The 26,333-nt window shown below is 42.7% G+C and overlaps 1 protein-coding gene across 6 annotated transcripts in view; it reads left to right on the forward strand.

Moving 5' to 3' along the window:
* LOC144686670 (formin-like protein 2) overlaps positions 1-26,333 on the forward strand; it is a 266,760-nt gene that overhangs the window by 203,454 nt on the left and 36,973 nt on the right. For all 6 annotated transcript variants that reach the window (XR_013577971.1, XR_013577972.1, XM_078552178.1 and 3 more), the window contains exons 9-13: positions 598-691; positions 14,256-14,330; positions 20,071-20,181; positions 21,899-22,048; positions 25,434-25,535. Coding sequence is in view for 4 of the 6 variants with exons in the window: in XM_078552178.1 (XP_078408304.1) it covers positions 598-691; positions 14,256-14,330; positions 20,071-20,181; positions 21,899-22,048; positions 25,434-25,535 (532 nt within the window). In the remaining 2 variants the exon portion in view is untranslated. The remainder of the gene's footprint in view (positions 1-597; positions 692-14,255; positions 14,331-20,070; positions 20,182-21,898; positions 22,049-25,433; positions 25,536-26,333) is intronic.

Consider the following 26,333-nt stretch of genomic DNA (forward strand, 5'->3'; position numbering starts at 1 on the left):
CTGCTGTGCCCAGCTTCATGTCCTACTCCCATTTCTCCTGTAGAACAAGGGTGATCCCCAGCTATATGCTCTTAACTTTCTCCTTCCTTTCTCCTGGTGCCTTTTTATAAGCTGTTCAGTAAGGTAGATTAGCACACCACTCACTGTATTAGTGATGTCTCAGAGAATCATGGAATTAATGTTGCTAAGGGTATTGGTGAAGGCTTGAGAAAATGTCCCAGAATGCTATTTTTTCAAAACGTTTCAAAAGTTCCCTTCAATCCTTCGGCAGCAAGTGAATATTAAAAGGTGGTATATATTAAAATAGCATTCAATCTTCAACAATGAATTGTTTCCTCTCCATTAGCTAGTCACTGTTAGAGGAGGGTATCTGTTTTTATGAGATATATTGAACGCTGGCATTAGATTATCCTTTCTGAACAAAAGAGGCTGAATCTTTGGTTTACAGAATTCAATTAAACAATTCCAAAAAGAAACGTCATTGTCATTTACAGATGAATGTTTCCTGTGTTGTATATCTCCAGTACAAAAGAACTGGTGTAACCAGAGTCTTATTTATCCTAGCCCTGTTAATAATCTTGTTTGTTGCTATTGTAGGACAAAGGCTCTCGTCTTGGAACTCTTGGCAGCTGTTTGTCTCGTTAGAGGAGGACATGAAATAATTTTATTAGCGTTTGATAATTTCAAGGAGGTAAGATGCCTTTCTTCCTGGTAAAAGGCAACATGGGAATGATTTAATTTTTTGACAAGATTCACCCCTCTTTATGTTGTGGAGTTTCCTTTTCCATCATTTCTTGAATAGCAAAGTGTGTTTGAAGTAAAATTGTCACACCTACATTATTTTAAAATTTACCAGTTTATTCAAAAAGTAAGAATTAGTTCGCCCCAAGATGAGCTTCTGACCACATATCCATGCCATCGCTAAGACTACCTTTTTCTACCTCTGTAACATTACCCGACTTTGACCCCGCCTCAGCTCATTTGCTGCTGAAACCCTCATTCACGCTTTTGTTACCTCTAGACTTGACTATTCCAATGCACTCCTTGCTACATTCTACCACCCATAAACTTGAGGTCGCCCATGTCCTTATTCCACCAAGACCAGTTCACCTGTCATTCTGAGCTTGTTGACCTACATTGGTCCCTGGTCAAGCAGTGCCTCGATTTTTTAAATTCTCAACTTTGTCTTCAAATCCCTCCAACGCATGGCCCCTTCCTAGCTCTGTGATTTCCTCCAGCCCCACAACCCTTCGAAATATCTGCACTCATCTAACCCTGGTGCCTTGAGGATCCCTTATTTTAGTCGCTGCACCATTGGTGGCTGTGTCTTCAGATGCCAAGGCCCTAAGCTCTGTAATTCCCACCCTAACTCTTCAACTCTATACTTCCCTCTCTTCCTTTAAAACACTTCTTTAAACCTATTTCCTTGACCAAGCTTTTGTCAGTGGCCCTAACTTCTAATGTGGTTCAATGTCTAATTTTGCTTGATCACGCCCCTGTAATGTGGCTTTGGACACTTTTTTTACTTTAAAGGTGCTATATAATTATAAGTTGTCGCTGTAGCTCTAGAAAATGAATATGTCCTGAAATAAGCAGATTTCTAGGTAAAGTTTGCTAGTGAGAAATAGTAATTTAAAAAAAAATTGACACAACTACCTCAAGAAAGTAAACTCTTCAATGAGGAAGAATGTACCTAGTACAATCTGTTTGCATTTATCAGATTTGTAAAGTGTTTGTAAAATTGGATGTTTGCAAAACACATAACCATTCAACAATAACACGCTGCAACTTATTATCAGTGTATTTATTTATAAAGCATTCTAGTGACATCTAGTAGTGCTGAATAGACACTCCTCCTTGCAGAAGATGCTGTATACTCAGAAAGTCTTGGATTTCTGCTCCCTTTAATAATTAGTTTAATTGCTCTAGAAAACAAAAACAGTAAGTTGACTTATCTTAAGTAAAAATACAGAGGGACATAAATACAGTAGGACTTTTCCTCCTTGAACCTAAAGTACCGTGATTGGCTCAAGTTGAAAGTGTACAGAGAAACATGCAGCACCAACCTGGAAATATCAACTGTTTAGTCCCTTTGTCCAATTAATCTTTTGTTTACCTCTCACAAAGGCACTTTGTTAGTTTAAAAAATCTGCCAATTTTTAACTATCTTGGTACTCCATACAATTTCATCCTGCATGACAACTGTTAGAAAAGAAAGAGATGATACTAGCTAATGGATCATGGACAGTTGGGATATTAATTATATAAGCTTTCATACAATGGCCTAAAGTAGCCATAATCGATCAACCAACATTTGCTTACATTTTACTTTTCTGAATTGTAAGTCCATTTTGCGCAGGTTTTCAATTTTAGGTGGAGCAAAATTCTAGACAATACGCAAAAGAAGGAGACAACAGTACTGAAATCACAAGGTGCTGATCCACAATTTTTACCCACAGCATATATTATTGTGGCACCTAATTAGTACTATTGTCTGGCAGTGTCTGAAATGAAGAACTATATCAACAGAGAATGATACCCCTTTATTTGCTGTGGAGTTAAGTGTGTGACCTTCAGGACCATTTTGAAGAAGTATTTAGTACCCTGGGCACTGTTAATGCAGAGCACTGCTTGAAAGAACAGAAGTTTCTAGGATTCCATGAGTTTTCCAGTGGAAGGCACAGTGGTGTACTGAAAAGGAAAATGGGATTTTAAAGAAGAAGTAATCATGGAGCAAATGAAGGCAAAGAAATTATGAACATTAATAAAAATAATGGAATATTTTAAAACTGACATTAGGAGATAAGCTAAAGGAATTAGATAAAAAGACAAAGGAAACTTACATTAAATAAATGATTCAGTTTGCCATAAAACTATGCATCTTTCCCCAATTAGGTGATTGCTTAAGAACTCGGTGCTTTGCTAATTAAACATGAGTACTTGTTTCTAAAGTAGCCCACTTAATCTTCAGTTCTGTAACCAATGTAGCAATTTCTTCAAATGGGAAATTAAAAGTTATTCAGTTGTGTTTATTATAGATTTGTGCACATACTTCCCCAGGATAAGGGACACCAAGCAGTAAATTGTGGTAGTTAAAATGAGCAGTTCAGAGTGGTAAACTTTTAATAAAGCCATTGCTTATTGCTAGAACATGAGCTAATCTAAACACTCTTTCGTAAAAAGGCTGTCTGTCCTTAATATGCAAAGTTAAATCTGTACGAAGCTGAAATATGATTTCATTCAGCCACCCAGCGTAAATTGTACAATAAGCTTGCTTATTCTTCAAAATATGATAACTGCCTTGTTTTTCATTTAATGTTGGTTTTTAATACAAATTGCTTTTTTCCAAAATATACTTTATTCATAAAATTTATAAAAGTACATTACATGACTGTTCAACATCGTAGGTGACTGTTCAACATCGTCATTACATGAAGTGCGAAACAACTTGGGATCTCCCAATACTATACGTTACTTATTACATTTATGATTCCAGCCAATATTTAGTGTTCATTACATGTCAAAAACATAGCCTAAGGAGTTTTTTCACAGTTTCCAGCCGCTCACTGTATTGTGGCTGAAAGGCTTTAGATGATGGCCTTTCCCCATTGCGCCTTTGCAGTTGCCTCAAGCTTTAGTGCGTCCCTCAGCACATAGTCCTGGACCTTGGAATGTGCCAGTCTGCAACACTCGGTCATGAGCAACTCTTTGCACTGGAAGACCAACAAGTTTCAGGCAGATCAGATAGTGTTGTTCACTGAGTTGGTGGTCCTCCAGCCACAATTGATGTTTATCTTGGTGTGTCCCCTGGGAACAGCCCGTAGAGCACAAGAGTCCTGCGTCACGGAGCTTCTGGAGATGAACTTCAACAAAAACCACTGCATCTGTTTCCACACCTGCTTTGCAAAGGTACATTCTAAAAGGAGGTGGACAACAGTCTCTTACCCAACACAGCCACCTCAAGGACAACGTGTGAAGGGGGTGAGACTCTGGCCAGGGTTTTCTGTGCCCGCTGGCGTCGGGCGCATTTGGTGGCATGAGCGGACAATATGGTGAGAGAGCCAAAAATTGGTTTCACGATGTTGTGAAAGCAGTTTGCGATCGTCCAGTCTCTCTCTCTCCACGCCCCCCCCAAGGCTTCACAGACAGCACCACATCACTTTTAGGGGGATTCATGGTAGGCCTCTACCTACCAGATCAGCCATAGGTTGGTGGGCTTTTCAATGGCTGCAGGGCCATGTCTTGCTTGGGGAAGGGAGAGAAGTGGCCTCAGGCAAGGGAAGAGTCTGCAGGGTGAGGGCTGTACTGGGGAAGGAGGGTATCCCAGGGTGTGTGTGGAGGGGCACATGTTTATCTGTGTAAGTGACCTCAAGATGGAGAGGGCTGCAGTGGCACTCTCCAGAGGGGATGAAGCCAGATAGACATGTGAGGGTATGTGTGTGAGAATGAGTGGTGACGCGCCTCAAGCTGGCAGAGAGTGAGATGCCAGTGAATGTGTGATGAGCTTGAGTGTACGAGTTTAGAGTGATGAGATTATTGCCATACCTTGGCTGCATGGATGAGGTCATTCATCCTCCATCTGCATTGGATAGCCAACCTCTTCAGTGCAACATTGGCACTGATCACCACTGTCATCGACTACCAAGCCAGAGTGGTAATGTAGCTGCCCCTCCTATGGCCAGAGTGGGAGTAGAGGACATCACAGCGGCCCTCCACAGTGTCCAAAAGGCACTCGAGCGCTGCAGTCTTCTTGCCTTTTGGGGCCATGTCGTCTTTGCTGCAGTCCTGGGCTGGAAGCACTGAGCATGGCTGTACTTTAAATGTGGTGCCTGGCGTGATGAAGCAGCGAGGTGATGGCATGGTGGGTGAATCAGAGCCCGCCCGCCATCGAAACTGCATGTATCTTGGGAATACATAATCAATGTGGCAGGTTTGGGGCGATAAGGCTTGAAAAAACCCACCATTGCAGCCGGAGGGAAAAACATTGTTCGTGTAAATCTGGGACGATTCCGCCCTCTGGGTGTACAGGAAGGATCGGATGGGGAGGGCCCTTCTCACCACCAGCTAAGCTATGTCTTGGTGCTTTTTTGAAGGTTCTGGTGAAGAGGCATTCTAAGCCTGCTCAGGAAACCACCTGGCAGGATCCGCCTTCTCCTTTTCCTGCGGGGCCTTGAGGATGTTACATGCAGACCACTGACTGATGGTCAAAGGTGTTTTCTGCATAAACTTCCCCACGAGGGATAGGTGGTACGGCATGATCCAACTGAAAGAACATTCCGTGGCAGCTTGGCCAGACCTATCCTTTGCAACACTGGGACAGGTAGAACCTCAGCACGTATGACACTTGGTGTTTGCGTACAGCTTGATACAGCCACACACAAAGGTGGTCATCAGGATGAGGGTGACATTGGATACATTTTTCCCCCTTTATCTAGATGGTTGTATATCGTGTCCCTGCGGGCAAGGTCCATTTTCAATCTCCAGACAAAGCGGAATATGGCTTAGGTGATCACCACAGTGCACGAGCGGGGGATGGGCCGGACTTGTGCAACACCGAGAGTGCCTCACACCTGATGACCAGGTTCTTGCCTGCCGTGGAGAGGGAATGTTGCTCCCATATGTCCAGTTTTTGTTTTATCATGGCTACATGCTCCTTCCAGTTGGTGCACACCCCAGCCCCCCTTCAAACCATATCAAAGCACCTCCAGGTAGTTTGACCTGATGGTGAAGGGGACAGAGAATCAGTTGGCCCAGTTCCTAAAGAGTGTGACCTCACTTTTGCCATGATTTACTTCAGCTTTCGAGGCCAGTTCGAACTGGCCGCAGATGTTCATCAGTCTGTTCACTGACCGCGGATCCGAGCAGAAGATGGTGACATCGTCCATGTCTCCATTGCCTGGGATTGTTACTCCCTTTATGTCTGCGTCTTACCTAATGGACTTAACAAGAGATTTGACACAACACACGTGCAAGACAGGGGAGTGAGGATAGCCCTACTGACTACAGAATGGATCAGAAAGCATTAATTGCCCATCCCAAATTGCCCTTGAGAAGGTCATGGTCAGCTGCCTTCTTAAGCTGCTGCAGTCACTATCTAGTGCTTTTTAGGGAACAAGTTCCAGGATTTTGACCCAGTAACAGTGAAGGAATGGCAATCTAATTCCAAATCAGGATGGTGTGTGGCTTGGAGAGGAATTTGCAGGTGGTGGTGTTCCCATGCATCCACTGCCCTTTTCCTTCTAGGTGGTAGAGGTTATGGGTTTGGAAGGTGCTGTTGAAGGAGCGTTGGTGAGTTGTTGCAGTGCATGTTTTAGTACAGACGCTGCTGCTACTGTGCATTAGTGGTGGAGGGAGGGAATGTTTAAGATGGGATGCCAATCAAATAGGCTGGCGTCGAGCTTTGAGTGCTATTGGGGTGCATTCATCCAGACATGTGGAGGAGAGTATTCCATCACACTCCTGACTTGTGCCTTGTAGATGGCGGATAGGCTTTTGCAAACCAGGAGGTGGGTTACTCGCTGCAACATTCCCAGTCTCTAAACTGCCCTTGTAGCCATAGTATTTATTTATATGGCTAGTCCAGTCCAGTTCAGTTTCTGGTCAATGGTAACCCCCAGGATATTGCTGGTCAGGGATTCAGCGATGATAATGCCATTGAATGTCAAGGGAAGATGATTAGATTCTCTCTTGTTGGAGATGGTCATTGCCCGCCACTTGAGTGGCATGAATGGTACTTGCCACTTATCAGCCAAGCCCGAAAGTTGTCCAGGTCTTGCTGCATATGGGCACGGACTGCTTCGGTATCTGAGGAATCGCGAATGGTGCTGAACATTGTGCAGTCATTACCAAACAAGCCCACTTCTGACCTTTTGATGGAGGGAAGGTCATTGATGAAGCAGTTGAGGATGGTTGTGCCTAGGACACTACCCTGAGGAACTCCTGCAGTGATGTCCTGGAGCTGAGATAACTGACCTCCAACAACCATCTTCCTTTGTGCTAGGTATGACCCCAACGAACAGAGAGTTTTCCCCCGATTCCGGTTGACTTCAGTTTTGCTAGGGCTCCTTAACGCCACACTCAGTCAAATGCTGCCTAGATGTCAAGGGCAGTCACTCTCACCTCACATCTTGAGTTCTGCTTTTTTGTCCATGTTTGAACTGAGGCCGCAATGAGGTCAGGAGCTGAGTGGCTCTGGCGGAACCTAATTTGAGCACTAGTGATGAGGGTTATTATAGGCTTATAGACTCATAGAGTCTATTATTATTATTCTGAGTAAGTGCCACTTGATGGCACTGTCGATGACCGCTTCCATCCCTTTACTGATGATCGAGAGTAGACTGATGGGGCAGTAATTGGTTGGATTGCATTTCTCATCTTTTATTTTTGGGCAGGACATACCTGGGCAATTTTCGATATTGCAGGGTAAATTCCAGTATTGTAGCTGTACTGGAACAGCTTGGCTAGGGGCATGGCTAGTTCTAGAGCACAAGTCTTCAGTACTACTGCTGGAATGTTGTTAGGGCCCATGGCTTTTGAAGTATCTCGTGCCTTCAGCCATTTCTTGATATCATGTGCAGTCAATCGAATTGGCTGAAGACTGGCATCTGGGATGCTGGGAGCCTCAGGAGGAGGCTGAGATGCATCATCCACTCGGCACTTCAGGCTGAAGATAGTTGAAATGCTTTGGCCTTCTCTTTTGCACTGATGTGCTGAGCTCCCCATCATTGAGGATGGGGATATTTGTGGAGCATTAGTTCAACATTAGTTGTTCAATTGGCCATCACCATTCACGCCTGGATGTGGCAGGAGTGCAGAGCTTGGATCTGATCTGTTGGTTGTGGGATTGCTTAACTCTGTCTACCATATGCTGCTACCATTGTTTGGCACGCAGGTAATATTGTGTTGCAGCTTCACCAGGTTGATTTCCCACATTTAGGTATGCCTGGTGCATTTCTAATTCTGACTTCTAATTTGCTCCCTCTCGCCTATGGAGGGTGATGCTGCCTTTCCTCATGGATTCTGACATGCTGCCAGCCAGAAGCATGCTCTCGTACACTTGCAGCAGGTCTGAGCTGATTCACTCCTATAGGGGTTGAATACAGCTTGGCCAGTAAGCTTCTGGGAGTTTTACTCATCTTGAATCACCTGATGACCTTTATCACCTTGTCCAGAGTTAGTGGTTTGTCCAGACATTCCTGCGTATTGTCTTCTAAGACTTTTGTGATAGAGACAGGAAGGACTGGAAAGCTGTGCTGTCTGTGGGCTTCATATCATACAAAAAGGCATAAAAGGATATGCGGATCCTTCGTATGTCAGGCAGCGAAGTTGTTACTGTGCCGTCATCTTCCTTCAGGCTACTGATCACGGAGCGCTCTCTCTACCTTTTGGAAGAAGAAATGGGAGCGTGTCTCATCCTGTTCCATTGACTGGACTCTGGGCTGGAAGATGTTTTCGGAGGCCTCTGCTGCAAAGAGTGAGGCCCACTTGCTCTTCACCTCTTGGAGGTCCGCCTTAACCTGATCCCCATCGACTCCGGTAGGAGCAGAATCTGCCTGCTTTTCTGGAGTTGGGACATTTCCCTCTGTTTCTCTCCGGCCTTCTGAACGCCTTGGAGGATAAAGGACCTCGATGTTCACCTTGACTGCTCCCCACCAGATGCCGGGGACTCAGAAGAGGGTTTTTATGATTCCCCAACACTTATTCCTCAATGTTTCCTGGGGTCAGCAATTTCACATTCAGCTTCCATGTCCCCCTGCCAACCCTCTGGTGTTCCTGTAGGTGACAATTGGCTAGTAGGAGGCAGTGGTCAGAGAAAAACATCGGCTTGACGTCAGTGGATCTGACCGTGAACGCTCGGGACACAAACAGGAAGTCAATCCTGGAACTGCAAAATTCCTTGCCAGAAGCCATGGATAACTACGTACCATCCAACAGGAGAAACCTCCCATGGTTCCATAGAGAACACTGTAGTCTATACAGAAAGAAACAGCATCTTTATAACAAGACTAAGTTGTCTGGGGATGCAGAGGACTGGAAGGAATACAAAACCTGTTAGAGGAAAGTAAAGAAAGCTCCCAACAAAACAAGGCAAGGTTATGTTTCGGACTATCTGATGACCACCATTAAGGAGGCTTCTGGTCATTCATTAAGAAAGGAAGAAATGGGCATTTCAGACATCAAAATAGACAATAGAGTTATATATGGGAAGAATTTTCCGGTTGGCGAGTGGGGGCAGGGCCTGCTTGCTGACACATAAAATGACACGCGGTGACGTCGGGCGGGTGTCCTGATGTCACCGCACGTCATTTAGATTTTCAGTTTGGCGGATGCGTAGCTGACTCGGCTGCACGCCCACCAAACTGTCAAAGGCCCATTAAGGCCTGTTCAAAAACTAATTAAAACAGTTAAGTGAGCTGCTTGTCCAACCTTAAGGTTGGTGGGCAGGTGAATAGGCCAGGCAGCCTTTGCATATTTCATGAAACCTCATCCACGGGTGGGATGAGGTTTCATGAAGTGTTTTAAAATTCAATAAAAATTAATAAAAAGATTCATTGACATGTCCCAGTTCATGTGACACTGTCACATGAGGGGACATGTTTTAAAAGTTTTTTTTCCTTTATTAAAATTTTAAAACCTTAAACTGATCTCCCTCAGGCACCTCTGTGCCCCAGGGAGATTTCTGTGCTCTTTCGCGCACGTGCAGGTAAGAGCGCTGGCCCCAACTCGGGGAATCCCTCTGCGCCCGCACAGGGAGCGCTCAGTGCTTCTGGGCGAGCGTTACGCTGGACGGGCCTTAATTGACCCGCCCACGTAAAATGGTGGCGCAGATCCGATCGGAGCGCCAACCGGGTTTGTGCTCGCTCCTGCCAGTCCCCGCACAACCCCACCCCCTGACGAGGGGAAAATTCAGCCCTATGATCCTAAAGGTAAAGTAGAAGCACTAATTTACCAGATAAGATTGAACACACATATGCAGCTTAGACAGTGACCATGTACAGACACACTAAAACTCATTATAAGTAAAGAAAGGGTTTGTAAATATTGCAAGAAATAAATCCAAATAAAGTTCCAGGTCCAGATGAAATACCTCCCTGGATCTTCAAGTTAGCAGCTGAAGAATGGGCTCCAATATTGACCAATCTCTTTCAAGAGTCAATCAACATCGGCTACTTACCAGACCAGTGGAGACGAGATAACATCTGTGTCATATTCAAAAATGGGTGTGGATCAGCCAGAAAAATACAAACCAGTATCTCTCACCAGCATCATGTGCAAATTGCTTGAGCAAATTGTTCGTTCTCATGTCATGAAGCACTTTGAAGCTCCGAAATCCAGGCTTTTGGTCGAAAAAAAATCTATCGAAACGCAATTGTACAGACGGTGATGACCTAGCTTCAAGTCTCGAAAGAGATTGAAGTACTCACATGGCAATACTGGATTTCTCAAAAGCCTTCGACAAAGCTCTGCATGAGAAGCTCTTGTTTAAATTTCAATACTATGGAGTCGAGAGGCATTGTCAAATTGGATCTGGCACTTGCTCCCCCTCGGATGGTGGAGATTGGTGTGTGATGGGGAGTCATTCTCTCCTAGAGATCTCCTTTCCAGGGTGCCTCCAGGAACTGTGTTGGGTCTTCTACTATTCTTGACGTACACAAAGAAAACCATCCCAACAAGTTAAAAAACAAGGTGTGACTCTTTACAGGTGACTGCGTAGTTTATGCATCAGAGAAAACTCAAGATCATATCAATTCATTGCAAGATGTTCTTCTGGAATTGTAAAATTGGCAGGACCAATGGGAATTGGCATTCAATGATTAAAAAATACTATGTCATGTGTACTACCAACCAAAAGGATCCACCAACAGCTTTAATTTCTGTGATCAAATTCTCCAGCAAGTAGATATACAACCATACAGGTTCATCTGAAAAGCAGTTTTCACCTGAGATTCCACATTCAGCAGGTAGCATCCAAAGCAAACAGGGTTTTTGGATTTTTGAGGAGGAATCTTTGTATTGCAACAAAAATATCAGAGTTATAGCTTACCAAGCATCTGTTTGTCCAGTTTTGGAGTATGCAAGTTGTGTGTGAGATTCTTATATGGCAAAATATATAAATAAGATTGACCAATCCAAACATGTGTTGCATGAATTGTGCACAAATCAGTGTGGGAAATACACCAGTGTCACATCCTTGATCAAAGATTTGGAATGGGAGTCACTACAGCAAGGGAGGGAGAAAATTAGACTGACCATGTTCTATAAAACATGGCATAGACTGGTGGGAATTGGCAGAAACAAGTACCTGGTGCCCTCTTTCAGTGACAACATACAAGGTAGCCATCCACAGAAACTACAAAGACCATTTGTTTCCAAGACAGTATCAACAATCTTTCTTCCCATGGACAATCCCACAGGGGAACAAGCTGCCAAAGGAAATAACCACAGCTCCATCGCTTCAAATCTTCAGGGCCCATCTCCAGATTATTTCCATTTATAAGTTTTCCATTATCAGGACTACCATCTCAGCAGGTCATGTATGGTTTAACTAGTGCTAACCATATAAATCTTGGTGGAATATAGATGTTAGTCTGTGATTCCTGCACAACCAAAGCAGAAGCAGAACGGATCTTTCACTACCTTTCACCACCATCCTAATGGTGTTATGCATCCACTAGTTTGGGGTCCAGTTGCTGGTTGCAGTCAGCACCTCATTCTTGGATAGGCATTAAAGCTCCAACCAGATGGAAAACTAACAACTGCAGTTAAGCTTCTAATACCAAAGGGTGGAAGGCTGAAAACTTGAGTTGAAACATCCCAAAAATAAATCAAACCCAGAACTTTGCGAACTCAACTTGTCCTGGGAGAACCATCTTCTTGATCCTGGTCTCTCTCCCCTGCCAAGTAAGTATGAAATTACATTGAAATAGAACCTTTTTCCTTTACCAAGTTCAAAACTGGACAAAGTGTAGGGCAAAGAATGTGGCTCAAGAACATATTTTAAAATTGTTGTGAGCTGTGGAGCCATTATTTCCCTCTTTCTCTGAGACGGAATGTTTCCGAAACTAATGTAAACCAATGAGGTCACTGAACTTGGGGGAAAAGCTTTAAGTGATGAGCATCCTCTGTACTCAAGTTAACTATTCTTACTTTTGTAAGTTCTGAACTCAGCTGCTCTTCTTTTCAAATTATAGTTTTGTCTCCATTTTTAAAGAATTTTGCATCGTGCTTCTGCCACATGACACCTCAAAAATGGCTCATCTGTAAACTATCAAAACATATTAATGAAGCTAACAAATTAAAGTAATGAATTGGGAAACTTCTCTGCCATAAACCATTGTTAAAGTGGAGTCCATAAAATATATTTTCAAAAGGGAATTAGTTGTTTTAAGAAGGGGAACATTACAGGGTATGTAGAGAAAGCCGAGGGTGGAATTAGACTGGTGGCTCATGTGGAAAGGACATCAGCACAGAGTTGGTGGGCCAAATGGTCTGTTTCTCTTATGGAGCATTCTATAACTGCAATAAATTGGGTGTGAGCATCAAGCAATTATAATCATCTGTATAATTGATAAATAGATATGAATAACTATTGAATTCAACTATTGCACAGTGATTTAACTACATTTTGCACATGTTTTACAACCACAGGGAAAATTCTGGATTAAAGAACAGTATTTAAATTAATCATAAGTAATACATGAATATTAAACATAATTGGAAGTTATATTATTCAAATCCTAAATTGCAACTCTAGTTTGAACAGCATACAATGAACTCTTATCTATACAGATTATATGGTGATTGGACATATAGAAAGAAGCTGAAGATAACGTTTTTCTCCTGAGGGCACAGATGGTTAAATTAGTGTGTAGCTAAACCATACTAAGAAGATCACAGGTTCAATCCCTGGTAGGAATTGAGTTAGTGAGATCAGCCAGAACAGCAATAGAAATGGTATAATTGGTTTCATTACCCTTGGGTTATGGAATGGAAAATTGAACAGTGTTCTGCTCCTATTAGTTGTCCTGTGACTCCTGCTTGAAAGTTTTTACGTAGTTTAAGGATTAGGATTGGAATATGTTTGCCTGCGATGCCCCCAGAGTTGTGCAGTCTGCCAAAACTCTCTGTCTACGTTTGGACAAGAATAATGGCCATTTGACAAATACGAAAAGGCACTTGGCACTTGTGCAGCTGTACCAAAAGAAGTCAATTACTTCTGAGTAGAAGGGGAGAGAAAATTAGTGGTTTCAAAAAAAGATGGTTGATAGATGAGACTAAACCACTGCTGGGAAAATGAATGTTGCAGCTCTCACACGATTAAGAATATGCATCTTACAGCTTCGTCAGTTCAGTAGAACAATAATTTAATTTATCTTAAGTAAATGAAGTGACATGCTAAAATTCTTTTTCATTTAGTGTTCACATAAATCAGTCTGTTATTTGAAGGCCTGTCCTCCTGGTGTTTTCCCTCGTAACCTGTTTTTTATGAAGTATGTAACACAAACAATTGTTATTTAATTCAATGTGTTTTTGCAGTGAGCTCTGCTGAAGGTTATATTTGCATCAAATTTGTATTACACATTTGGGTAATATTTTACTCAGCTGTTTTGGGAATGCATAGTCATGTGTTAATTTGTCTGACTTGCCTTAACCTTCTTGGGCCTGAGATCCAAAAACTTGCCTTTCTTTTCTTATGTGAAACCTCTTTATTGTCAGATGTAGAGTGAGAACCTAAAGTCTCCAGCAACAGACTTACAAACAATACAGGTCTTGGAAGCTTGGATGCAGCCTCCTCCTGTTACCTTGGCAACACAGAGCTGGGAGACTTCCACCTTCAGCTCATTCAGAAGCCCTTGCATCTCCTTGCCATGCAAATCACACATCGTGATTTTTGCTATTTTCTTGGATAACTGCAGAGTATGTAATGAGAAATGCCAATGAAGAGAGATTTTAAGGTTATCTCCTAGGTTTAGAAACTGATGCACAGCTAAATTACGTGGTACCAGTGAACCAACTGTGTGGATTATGTGCTGTCTAACTAGTTATTTGTTTATTTTACAGAAATAACTATTATTTTACAGTTGATTTACCAACATTCGGAGAAAATTATAGTGTGTACAGTTGCTGTATACTGCCAATTCGCTCATTAAAATGGTACATGGTTGTGAGTCTTGTTCCTAATCTGTACATAGAGCACCCTCTAGTGTTTAAATGGAATTGTTTAATTTTTTTTCTCATTTTACATCTCTCCTCAGGTGTGTGGTGAAAAGTACCGATTTGAAAAGCTAATGGAACATTTCCGAAATGAAGACAATAACATTGACTTCATGGTAAACATCTTATTAACTTAATAAATCTTGCACCCTTCATTGCTCCTTTGTTGTCACGTAGCACCTCTCCAGACAAATTCCTATACTGGGGAAGTGGACATTAAGGAAAATGTTGGAGCTGTGCAGTATCTATAGATATCAGATTTGGTCTACAAATATCTCATCTCATTTTTTTCAGGGGTACAATACATATCCATATTGCGATTTGAGCAACATTACGATTTTTTAAATTCATTCATGGGATGTGGGTGTTGCTGGCAAGGTCAGCATTTATTGCCCATCCCTAATTGCTCAAAAGAAGGTGGTGGTGGTGGTGGTGAGCTGCTGCCTTCTTGAACCTCTGCAGTCCCTATGGTTTGGGTACACTCACAGTGCTGTTAGCGCGGGGTGCCAGGATTTTGACCCAGCTATAGTGAAGGGAATGCGATTATAGTTCCAAGTCAGCTTGGTAAGTGGCTTGGAGAGGAACTTTGTAGAGTTTCCATGCACCTGCTGTCCTTGTTCTTCTAAGTGGTAGAGATCAGGGATTTGGGAGGTGCAGTCGAAGAAACTTTGGCAAGTTGCTGCAGTGCATCTTATAGATGGTGCACACAGCTGCCACTGTGCGCCAGTGTGGAGGGAGTGAATATTTAAGGAATGTTTAAGGAGTGAACGTGGATGGGGTGCTGATTAAATGGGCTGTTTTGTCTTCAATGGTATTCAGCTTCTTGAGTGTTGTTGGAGCTGCACTCGTCCAAGCAAATGGGGAATATTCCATCACACTCCTGGCTTGTGCCTTGTAGACGGTGGACAGGCTTTGGAGAGTCAGGAGGTGAGTTAGTTGCTGCAGGATTCCCAGTCTCTGACTTGGCTCGTGTAGCCACAATATTTAAATGGCTAGTCCAGTTCAGGTTCTGGTCAGTGGTAACCCCCAGGATGATGAAGGTGGGGGGATTCACCAGTGGTAATGCCACTGAATGTTGGTGATGGTTATTGTTATAACTGGCGCTGGGCAAGATCCCCCAATTTGATAACTTCCCAAATGGGACCCCAATTTGTTATCCTCCCAGATGAGATACCCCAATTTGCTATGCTCCTGGGCGAGGAGGAATGAGCTGGCTCCCCTATTTTATTTGATCCCCACGTTTGATTGAAACAAAGTTAATAAAGTTTTTAAAAGGGATCCCTTCCCCCTGTTGATACCTAGAGCAGAATTTTGCCGCTAGCAAGCAGGGGGTGTGGCCCGCTCACCAACGCATAAAATGACGCGGGATGATGTCGGGCGGAACACCCGACGTCACCCCCCCCATTTAAATTTCCAGGAAGGCGGGGGCGCAGCAAAATCAGCTGCGGGATCGCCGACCTGTCAGTGGCCAATTGAGGCCATTGACAGGATCATTTAACCAATTAAAGGACCTGCCCGTCCAACCTTAAGGTTGGTGGGCAGGCCAGGAGCCCCAGCGGCAAATAGAAAAAACATGAAACCTCACCCACCGGCGGGATGAGGTTTCATGCAGGGCTTTAAAAAGTTTAATAAAGTTAAAGTGTAAATTACGAACATGTCCCATCTCATGTGACATTGTCATATGAGGGGGACATGTTAGGGGATTTTTCTTTTCTATTTTTAATCTTTTTCAAAGTGTCAGCGATCTCCCTGAGGCTGCACTTTGCCTCAGGGAGATGTGCGCTCTTTCGTGCGCATGTGCGAAAGAGCGCACTCTCACTTTTGGGGAATCCTCCCTGCCCGCGCAGGAAGCGCATAGCTTAATTGGCCCGCCCACGTAAAATGACGGTGCGGCCTGTTTATCTGGCAGGGATCGGCCCCCCGTCTGCCGGAGATTGGGTCGGGCCCGCCCGCCCGACAGGCAGAAAATTCTGCCCCTAGTTACTAAAACCCGAGAAGGAAATAATAAAAACACAACACACATACACACAGATCAGAAATGAGAAGTTCAGCCCAAATAAAAGTTAAAAAAGAGATACAAATCAGCCTCTGGCTTGTCCGTGAGGCATAGATGGCGATATGTTGCAGCGGTTAAGTTGGGTGATTCCAGTAGAGCTGACTTCGGCAGTTTTGCAGTTGGGTTTGGAGACTCTTGGTTCTGCAGGTTAGCTGAAGAAACTGTCCAATCCCTTTTTTATTGTGGCTTTGCTGACTTACCTCCAGCAATGGAGAGGAGAGAGCCTTTGCTTACAAGCTACAAAGGGGTGCCTAGTCAATCTTCTGCTGTGACTTTCATAAGCACACCAGAACTAGAATGCCCAGATCAGTTCTAGCTTTTTAACCCCTTTCCTTGTGTATTCCTGGAAGGGAAAAAAACAAACATGTCTTTTGCCCAGAGTCTGTTTTCTTTCAACTCAGATCATTACCACATTCTGAGATATAATTCAACAGGAGATGCTTTCTGCTGAGATGTGGTAGTTAGTCTCCATTGTCTCTGCAACCACAGGAGATTGAAGTTCAGTCATTTGCATTTCATCTCTTCCTTTCAAGTATGTCTGTCTGAAGTAGGCTTTGACACCTTTTTAGGTGCGACATTCCATGTTCTCTCTGGACTAGTCTGTCAAATATAATCCACATAGGAATTTTCCGGAAGGTGGTTACTTTACATTCTCAGCCATCTTTTGTTCAGTGTCTTTGCTTGTATGCTTTTTTAAAAAAAAAACACATATCTTCCTTAAAAAGTTCAAAATGCCCGTAAGTAATTTGGGGCTGCATTCCACTGTTGCCACATTATTCCCCGGCACTTGTGTGGCGCGAGTGTTAACTTGCCATTTATAAGCCCAAGCCTGACTCTTGCCCAGGTCTTGCTGCAGGCAGGCAGAGACTGCTTTAGTATCTGAGGTATTATGAATGGTGCTAAACATTGTGCAATCATTAGCAAATGGCCCCGCTACTGATCTTATGATGGAAGGAAGATCATTGATGAAGAAGCTGAAGATGGTTGGGCCTAGGGGATTACCCTGGGGAACTTCTGCAGTGATCTCCTGGGACTGAGATGATTGACCTCCAACTATCACAACCATTTTCTTTTGAGCTAAGTATAATTTCCACCAATGATAAGTTTTCCCCCGATTCCTATTAACGTCAATTTTACTAGGGCTGCTTGATGAAAGCTGCCTTGATGTCAAGAGCAGTGACTCTCACCTCACCTCTGGAATTCATGTTTCAACAAGGCTAAAACGAGATCTGGAGCCAAGTGATCCTGGCGGATAAGCACGTTATTGCTGAATAAGTGCCATTTGATAGCACTATCAGTTACACCATCTATCACTCTGCTTATGATCGAAAGTAGACGGATGGGGCAGTAATTGGCCGGATTTGATTTGTCCTGCTTTTTGCGGACAGGACACATCTGGGCAATTTTTGACATTGTCGAGTAGATGCCAGTGTTGTGGCTGTACTGGAAAAGCTTGGCTAGGGGCGTGGCTTAGTTCAGGAGCACAAATCTTCAGTACTACAGCCAGGATATTATCGAGACCCATAGCCTTTGCAGTATCCATTTCCTTCAGCCATTTCTTGATATCATGTGGAGTAATGGCTCCATAAATTGGCTGAAGATTGGGACCTGTGATGTTGGAGATCTCGGGAGGAGGCCAAGATGGACCATCCGCTGGACACATATTGCTGAAGCTTTAGCCTTTTCTTTTGCACTGAAGAGCTGGGCTCCACCATTATTGAGGATGGCGATGTTCATGAAGATGACGACTCCTGTCAGTTCTTTAATTGTCCACCTCCATCCACAACTGGATGTAGCAGGAGTGCAGAGCTTTGACCTGATCCATTAGTCCACAGTAGTTAAACTGTCAGTGTGTAGAAGATTATCAATGATGGATGAGGATCAGCGAGAATGCTCTGCTGTGGACTAAAACACAAAAAGAAATGTTGGATAAAATCATTGAGTGATGGTGCAGCGTGTCTGGATCTGTATCACAGACCACAGCCGCCTAACAGATTGAAATGACAGAGTTGCAACATGAATAATATTTCTTCCAGTGAACAATCTGATCACGCTGAAAAATAATTCTGTGACACTGGAGTTCCATGATGTAAAATGTTGTGTCATGCGATTTGTATGCATTATATCGCCATTTTCTTAACTGATCAAACTTTTGAACAGTCTCACTAAAATAATAGGAGGAACACAATTATGATTTAACCTTTTGCATACCTCATTTACTAATTATTAACCTCTAAGTTGCCTCCTTTCCAGGCTGAAAATTTAGGACGGGATTTTCCAGCCCCGCCCGCTGCTGGGATCGTCCGGTCTCACTGAAAGTCAGTAGACTTTTGGCTGGCTCGCTGCATTCCCCACAGTGGGCCCCGCCATGGTGGGGCCGGAAAATCCCAGCCTTAGTCTTTCTTCATTGCTCAATCTTTCCACACCACAGGTCGGACTCTGAGCTCTTTTCTGCATGCTCTCCTGACCTCAAATGCCTCTCTTTGATCTCAGTGATCAGAGCTAGACATATTACTCATAGTGATTGCTAGAACCCCAGATCTTTCAACTTATATGCCCAGGACTGTAATTTGGGGCAGAATTTTTCCCTCGTCGGGCGGGTGTGCGCCCGACCCGAAAAAGAGCGAAATAGTGCGCAATGACGTCATCGTGCCCTCTCGCGATCTTTCGGTCAGCGGGCGTGCCTGCTGACAATTAAGAGGCCTATTAAGTCCATTAAGTAATTAATAAAGTTGGATTTTTCACTGCCTGCTCAATCGTTCGGTTGGTGAACAGGCGAATAGGCCAGGCGGCCTTCGCATTTTTAACGAAACCTCATCCACGGGTGGGATGAGGTTTCCAACGCTTACTACAGAAGCAATAGAACATTTTCAACATCCTTTTTTACATGTTCCTGTTCATGTGACAGAATCACATGTGGGGACATGTTTATCTCATATGTAAAATCTTTAGTTTTCAGATTAAAAATCTTCAGCTCCCTGAGGCAGCTCTGTGCTTCAGGGAGCTTTCACTGAGCACACCACCGCAGATGTGCACGCTTCAGCACTCGCGCTTTTCCCGCCCCCACCCCAGCAGCACTGAGGTTATCAGCTTGCGTTTCACACTTGCGGGCCCTTAATTGGCCAGCCAGCGTGAAATCACAGTCGGGCTTGCCCGCCACGCCCACCCGACGAGGGAAAAATTCTGCCCTTGGTTATGGCTTCAGTTTTTTTGGTGACCTGGTGTAAGAAAAAGCAGTGCACCTGATGTACAGAATTTTACGTTGTTTGTTTCAACCGTTTATTCCTAAAGTTATTTTTTAAATTAAATCGTTCCAACCAAATACATCCCATTTGCCTGAATTTAACTGTCAACAGCTAATAACTTGTCTATTTCAAAAGAATCCCAATAGGTTGAAATCATTCTAGGCTCTTTGGTAATATGCTTTGCATTTGAAAGACTTTGTGGTTTTAATGTGTTAATGATGTATTCCTGACGTTGATAAAATATTCAACAGGTTGTATCAGAAAATGTAATTGCTCTTGAGATAATAGCCCTCAATTATCAGGCAATTTCCATTATCTGTAAGGGATTATTAAATGTATGCAAATGCAATTTACAGTACAAAAACAAACCGATATTAGTGACAAGTGCTTTAAACCACAATTACATTATTTAGTGAGATTTGATGGCTTTCAATTCAAATTGAAACATCAATTATTATAGGATGAAGGTATGCTTTTTATTTCTCCATCAGTGCTAGGTCTAAAGAATATAATTCCCTGATTATAATGTCTTTTTTTATCTCCCTTTGCTTCTAGGTGGCCTGTATGCAGTTTATTAACATTGTGGTCCATTCTGTAGAGGATATGAATTTCCGAGTGCATCTCCAATATGAGTTCACCAAACTAGGACTCGATGAATACCTGGATGTGGGTATTCTTTTACTTAGTAATCAATGCCGGTTATTTAACAAGATTATTCCATTTTCTTATCCAGAATCCAAGTTTCTGTCACTGTAACTAAATTAGCAGTCTTTAGCAATATTTAAAAAAATATTTGATTTAGAAGTTTTAAGATTATATTTCTTGTCTTGAGTTTTTTTGGCTGTTGCAGCAGATTTTGACTTCACCTGCAACACACACACACACAAGTCAATGTAATTGCCATTGGTCATGTCTTGGACAGCAGCTGGAACCTAGATCATTTTACCTTAATTCAGAAACTGTTAGCGGTATAATGGCATGAATAGTTAAGATAACTCCTAATTCCAAAAATTCAGAAGAGAATAGAGAAGATGTGGCAATAATTTAATTGCCTAAAGAAATTATGTCATTTACAAAGGAATGATTTAAGAGGATGGAACTATGTCAAGACAACTGTTATGAATTATTAATGTGTTCCATCCCAGCTGTAACTTATGGTATCGCATTAATAAACTTAGTAAGAAGGTCTTGATCTAAAATTGTCTGAGACTTTGTATATAGTTGAAAAGGAATGAATAAACAGTAACCATTTAGATTCCTTTGTTTTACTCGATTAAACAGGATATATCCTGTTTAGAGCGAAAGTATTGTTGTTACTGCCTCAAATGCAGACATTTACATTCTATGCTCTTTTGTCCAGTGCTGCCGTTCAAACATTAACATGAGAATAGGTATTTCAAAGGCATCTCCCATTCCCTTCTAAATTATGTAGGATATACATTTCAGAATCAGGTTATTCAGCCCCACTGGCCCTTGCTGGTGTATATGCTCCACATGAGTTCCCTGTTTTCCCATCCTATGTCATATAATCCTATCAAAATATGTATTCTTTTCTCTCCTTCTTATGTGTTTATCTAGCTTTTCCTTAAATAGGTCTATGCTACTCGCCACAACCAGGTCACTCTTAAGCCTTCTCATTTTTCTATAGAGAAGGGACCCAACTTGGTCAGCCTTTCCTGATAGATATAACTTCTCCATTCTGGTATCATCCTAGAAAATCTTTATTACACCTTCTCCAGTGCCTCTAATATCCATTTTTTAACATGCTGACAGTACTCAAGTGTGGTCTAACCAAGGTTCTTTAACAAGTTTAACACAACCTCCTTGCCTTTTGATTCTATTCCTCTAGAAATTAGGCCTGGTGCTGTCTTCCTTTGCTTTTATGGTGTTATTGACCTGCGCCACTACTTTTAGTGATACGTATATATGCATCCCTAGATCCCTTTGCTTCTTTACTCCATTTAGACCTTTATTTTCCAAGATGTAGTGGAATCTTTATTCTTCCTTCCGAAATGCAACACCTCACACTTACCTGATTAAAAGGAAAATACATCAGAAGCACTGGTATAGAAGGTGACATTGTCAGAGCAGACGAGCCTGAGAGAGAAAAGCTGGGGGATTGGAATAGAGCCCTTACAGAATTGTAGGAGTGATTAATACACAAAGCCTATTCTCTAATACTGTGTCCCACCCAAAAATATAAATTCAGTGCATGCTAAAGCTGAGAAGAGAGAATAGTGCAGTCCACAAATCATACTAGCCACTTATTACATAACCTTATTCCAATAGCTTTTTTTTTAAAGTGAACTTTAGACCTATATTTAAAAGTAGCTTGGTATCTTGATATGAACTGTAATGTTGAGGAATTGTCTTTGTTTTTTAGAAACTAAAAAATACAGAGAGTGACAAACTGCAGGTGCAGATTCAGGCCTACTTGGACAACGTGTTTGATGTGGGTGCATTACTGGAAGATGCTGAAACCAAGAATGCTGCCTTGGAGAGGGTGGAAGAACTGGAAGAAAACATTTCTCATGTAATCATTGCTTTAAATTTTCAATGAGAGCTGCAGTGCCCAGTCGATATGATTAAGAAACTACATTTAGTGATTAGCTACAACCACAAAATAATTAGTTAATTTCCTTGAAATACTGGGAAATAATTTCAGGATCAAATGGTTAAGACAGGTCAGCTTAAAAAGGATTAGGTCATTATTACTGGATAATAATGCAAAGGTTTTGATTGGTGCAGAATGCCATTATAAGTAGACAGCTGTGACGTTGTAGCTCTGATAGATTGTGAGATTCTGCAGGACTTCAAAGAACATTTTGTAGTGCAGATTAGCTTGTCAGTGCTGTCGGATGTAGTTATGAGTTACAGTGTTCAGTGGACAATTTTTTTAAAAAAAAGCTGCACCTCTTATTTGGTGCACAAAAATAATCATAACCAGGCTGTGTCCAAACTGGCAGTGAAGTGATTTGAAACCTTAATTAACTGGTGATTTTCTGTTTGAGAGACTTTGTTGTACACAGCTGGCTACTGCGTTTGCTCACCTGACACCAGTGACTGCCATTCAAAAGTATTTTTTTTATTCATTCATGGGATGTGGGTGTCAATGGCAAGCCCAGCATTTTTTGTCCATTCCTAATTACCCTTGAGATGATGGTGGTGAGATGTCTTGAACTGCTACAGTCCACATGGTGTAGATCCACCCACAGTACTGTTAGGGAGGGAGTTCCAGGATTTTGACCCAGTGACAGTGAGGAAACGGCGATAGTTCTAAATCAGGGTGGCATGCGACTTGGAGAGAAACTTTGTAGCGACCGATAACTTTAAAAAAAATATATATGATTTTCCCAGTGACTATTGCAAAGAATCACATAACAAAGTGTCACGTTTTAAGACTTTTACTGTGAAAAGCAAAGTCAAATCTATGTTGACTAAACATTACTTAGCAGGCAATTAATACAGTAAGCTACAGAAAAAGTATTCCCCATTAAAATCTTAACACGACCAAAAACCTCATACCATGTTTGTGCCTTACACCACACTCTCAGCAGAAATGCAGTCTTGTGTTTAATGTCCCAATCTCCTCCTGGCTTTAACAGGGTCTCTCCTCTCTGCCCCACCAGGGTGAACCTTTTAAGCAGAATCCCTTCACTCAATCATCTGAGCATAATTGAATGGACTTCTAGCTGCAAGGTACCCTCAGGCGACTCCTTAGTCTTTAACTCTCCACAGGATTTGTTTTGTCGAAACCGGAATCCATTCTCACCAGCACTGTGCTTGGTGAATAACCCAAATACAGTCCTTTTCTTCTGCTGGGCATTGTTGTGGGTCTTCTATCTCCCTTCCTGAGTGTCTGTAGCCTGGATTTTCATCCTTGAGGTGGGTAAGGGGAGTCAGCAAAATTCCTGGCTCAGCCTGCCCACCTCAGAAGAAAGTGCCTGCCAAGGTGGGATCTTCATTGCTGGGGGCCAGGTGTCAATCAAATATTTCTTGCTCTGGGGAGGAGGTGTTCTGTAGTTCTAATAGATGTCTGGGCTTTCAGCCAAGTGTAGATAATGAGGCTTGGCTGAGAGCCCAGAAATCTATTAGAATAACAGAACACCTGCACCCCAGTGGAAATATTGTTTGATTGACAGCTCGGACTGTCTGATCTCTGTGTGGTCAATTTCACTGTTTGTTAACATAACTTAATTGGTTTCAAGTGTTTGTGGTTTTTGAAACTTCAAAGGGCCTGGATGATTGACACTTTAATTAGCTTACTGTCCAGATTCTTTTTTGTATAGGAGAAACTTATCAACGGATTACATTTCTTTCAAAGCTTTCTTTTTGACATCCCATTATATATTATGCTTACATTGGTTCTAGGAAGTGTGCAGTGGGTCAATAGGCATATTAGTGCCAAGGCTTGCCATAGGGGCCTGAGGGAGTGGGTGGAAGTGCAGAGTTTGGTAGAGGGGATATGAGAGACCTGAAGTGATGGTTGGAAGGGCAAAGCTTAGCATAGGGGGCATGAGGGGCCTGGGGGAACAGGTAGAAGTGCAGAACTTGGTAGAGGGGGTATGAGGGGCCTGAAGGGATGGTTGGAAGGGCAGAGCTTAGCATAGGGGGCATGAGGGGACATAGAATGTGGGTGGAGTGCATAACTTGGAATAAGGGGGCATGAGGGGGACCTTTTGAACTTATTTTTTAGAAGCTCCTCTCATGCACACTGGGGTTCACTACTCTCCAAGGGGCTGTGAACCATGACTCTTTAAAAGCCGGCCCAACTCCATAAAAATTGGGGAGGAGTAGGAGATACCTTTCTTTGCAATGGAGCTGGGCAGGTCGGGATTGCCGGATGCAGGCTTCTGGCAGGAAGCAGCCCGTACCCTTTAAAGGCAGTCCCAAAAATCTCTCAGCCTGGTAATAGGGTTGGGAATCCCAGAATCGGTACCCACCTTCCATTTTTAAGGGGCTTTCAAGTCAACCCGAAGCGGTGAAAATCCAGGCCTGTACACAGTAAGACCAGCTGTCGTCTCCTTTTTGCCTAGGAGTTAAAATTTACATTCACATTGAAGAAGCTTTGATTTGAGTTTCTGTCTCCATAATAAGCAGGTCACATGGGCTTGTAACCAGGGAGATTTTGTAGGTGGCCACATATGCCTCCCAAATTACTCCATTTTACCTTGAATTAAAATAGTTTAAAACATAACCATTTTATGAAGCCCAGTGTTTGAAACAACCTACAGGCGGTGGTGTTCCCATGCACTTGTTGCCCTTGTCCTTTTAGGTGCTGGAGGTCATGGGTTGGGATGTGCTGTTGAAGAAGCCTTGGCGAGTTCCTGTAGTGCATTTTGTAGATGGTACACATTGCAGCCACTGTGCACTGGCATTGCAGGGACTGAATGTTTTAAGGTGGTAAGTGAGATGACAATCAAGCAGGCTGCTTTGCCCTGGATGGTGTTGAGCTTCTTGAATGTTGTTGAAGTTGCACTCGTCCATGCAAGTGGAGAGTATTTGATCACACTTCTGGCTTGTGCCTTATAGATGGCGGACAGGCTTTAGGGAGTCAGGAGGTGAGTCACTGTCTGCAGAATTCCCAACTTCTGAACTGTTCTTGTAGCCACAGTATTCACATGGACGGTCCAGATAAATTTCTGGTCAGTGGTGAACCCCAGGATGTTGACGGTGTAGGTTTTAATTAATGTAATGGCATTGAGTGTCAAGAGGAGGTGGTTAGATTCTCACTTGTTGGCGATGCTTATTATTTGAGGAGTTACAAATGGCATTGACCAAGGTGTTCTGTATAGTTAAGTTTTCTATCGACCAGAATAATTGATCTATCAGGAAAGCAGGCTAAATTTTAATTTTGTTGGACCGGGTATTGATGAGCACTAAACAAGAACTAAAATATGTCAAACTTCTAATTTCAGTTGTCAGAAAAGTTGCAAGACACCGAAAATGAAGCTATGGAAAAAATTGTGGAACTGGAAAAGCAACTAATGCAAAGAAGCAAAGAACTGGAAGTTATAAGAGTAAGTTTATAAAGACTTTTTTGCTGCTGTGAGACATGATGGGTCTGAAATTAGTCTTTTGTAAGTCGCGTTAATCATCAGCGCATTTTATGGGAAAGAAAAACAGGTTGTCAATTCATTAAAAAGCCTGTTTTTTTGCTATTGCATAAACTAAATTTACTACTATTTAGCTAAAGTATGATCTTAATCAGCTATTTAATGTACCAAACTGGGTTCAGGATATAATTCACACCTTGTCAAATGCAACCTCAAATTTTCTAAGAGCAACAGTGCACTAAATCTACATTAAATATAAAAATGATATTTACATTTATAATATAGACAGTATTACATGTTTATTTCCAACTTTACATAGTTTTACACAAGTTTATTTTCCATGTGCGGAAATCTCTTAGAGTCTTGGGGCAAAATTTAATATTTGCGAAAGGGTCTTGCCCATCAGGCACTTGTGGCCAGCGTTGGATGCCCCTCAGGATTTAGGACACTGTGGGGCGGAAATCCCGCTCCCCGAGAGCCATTGGTCAATCAGAGGCCAGCAGTTCTACATTCTTGGGGAGGTGGCTGCTGCTGCTCATGCATCCACCAGAGGCCTAGAATTGACAAGAGACCCAGGCCACAGGTGAGTGTGGGTGGGATGGGGTTGCTGGCTAGGCAGGGGTTGAAAGAAAGGGCAGTAGAGTGGCTCTCAGTGGAACCCCCTTTCCGATGCCAGACCCCTCAGTCAGGCACTGATGCTTTTGAATAAAAAGCCCACTCAGAAGCCCATGGGTTTGCTTTCCTGGTTCCCCGCATGGCAAC

The sequence above is a fragment of the Cetorhinus maximus genome, chromosome 11 (genome assembly GCF_964194155.1).
Source record: "Cetorhinus maximus chromosome 11, sCetMax3.hap1.1, whole genome shotgun sequence".
In the NCBI taxonomy this organism is placed as follows: domain Eukaryota; kingdom Metazoa; phylum Chordata; class Chondrichthyes; order Lamniformes; family Cetorhinidae; genus Cetorhinus; species Cetorhinus maximus.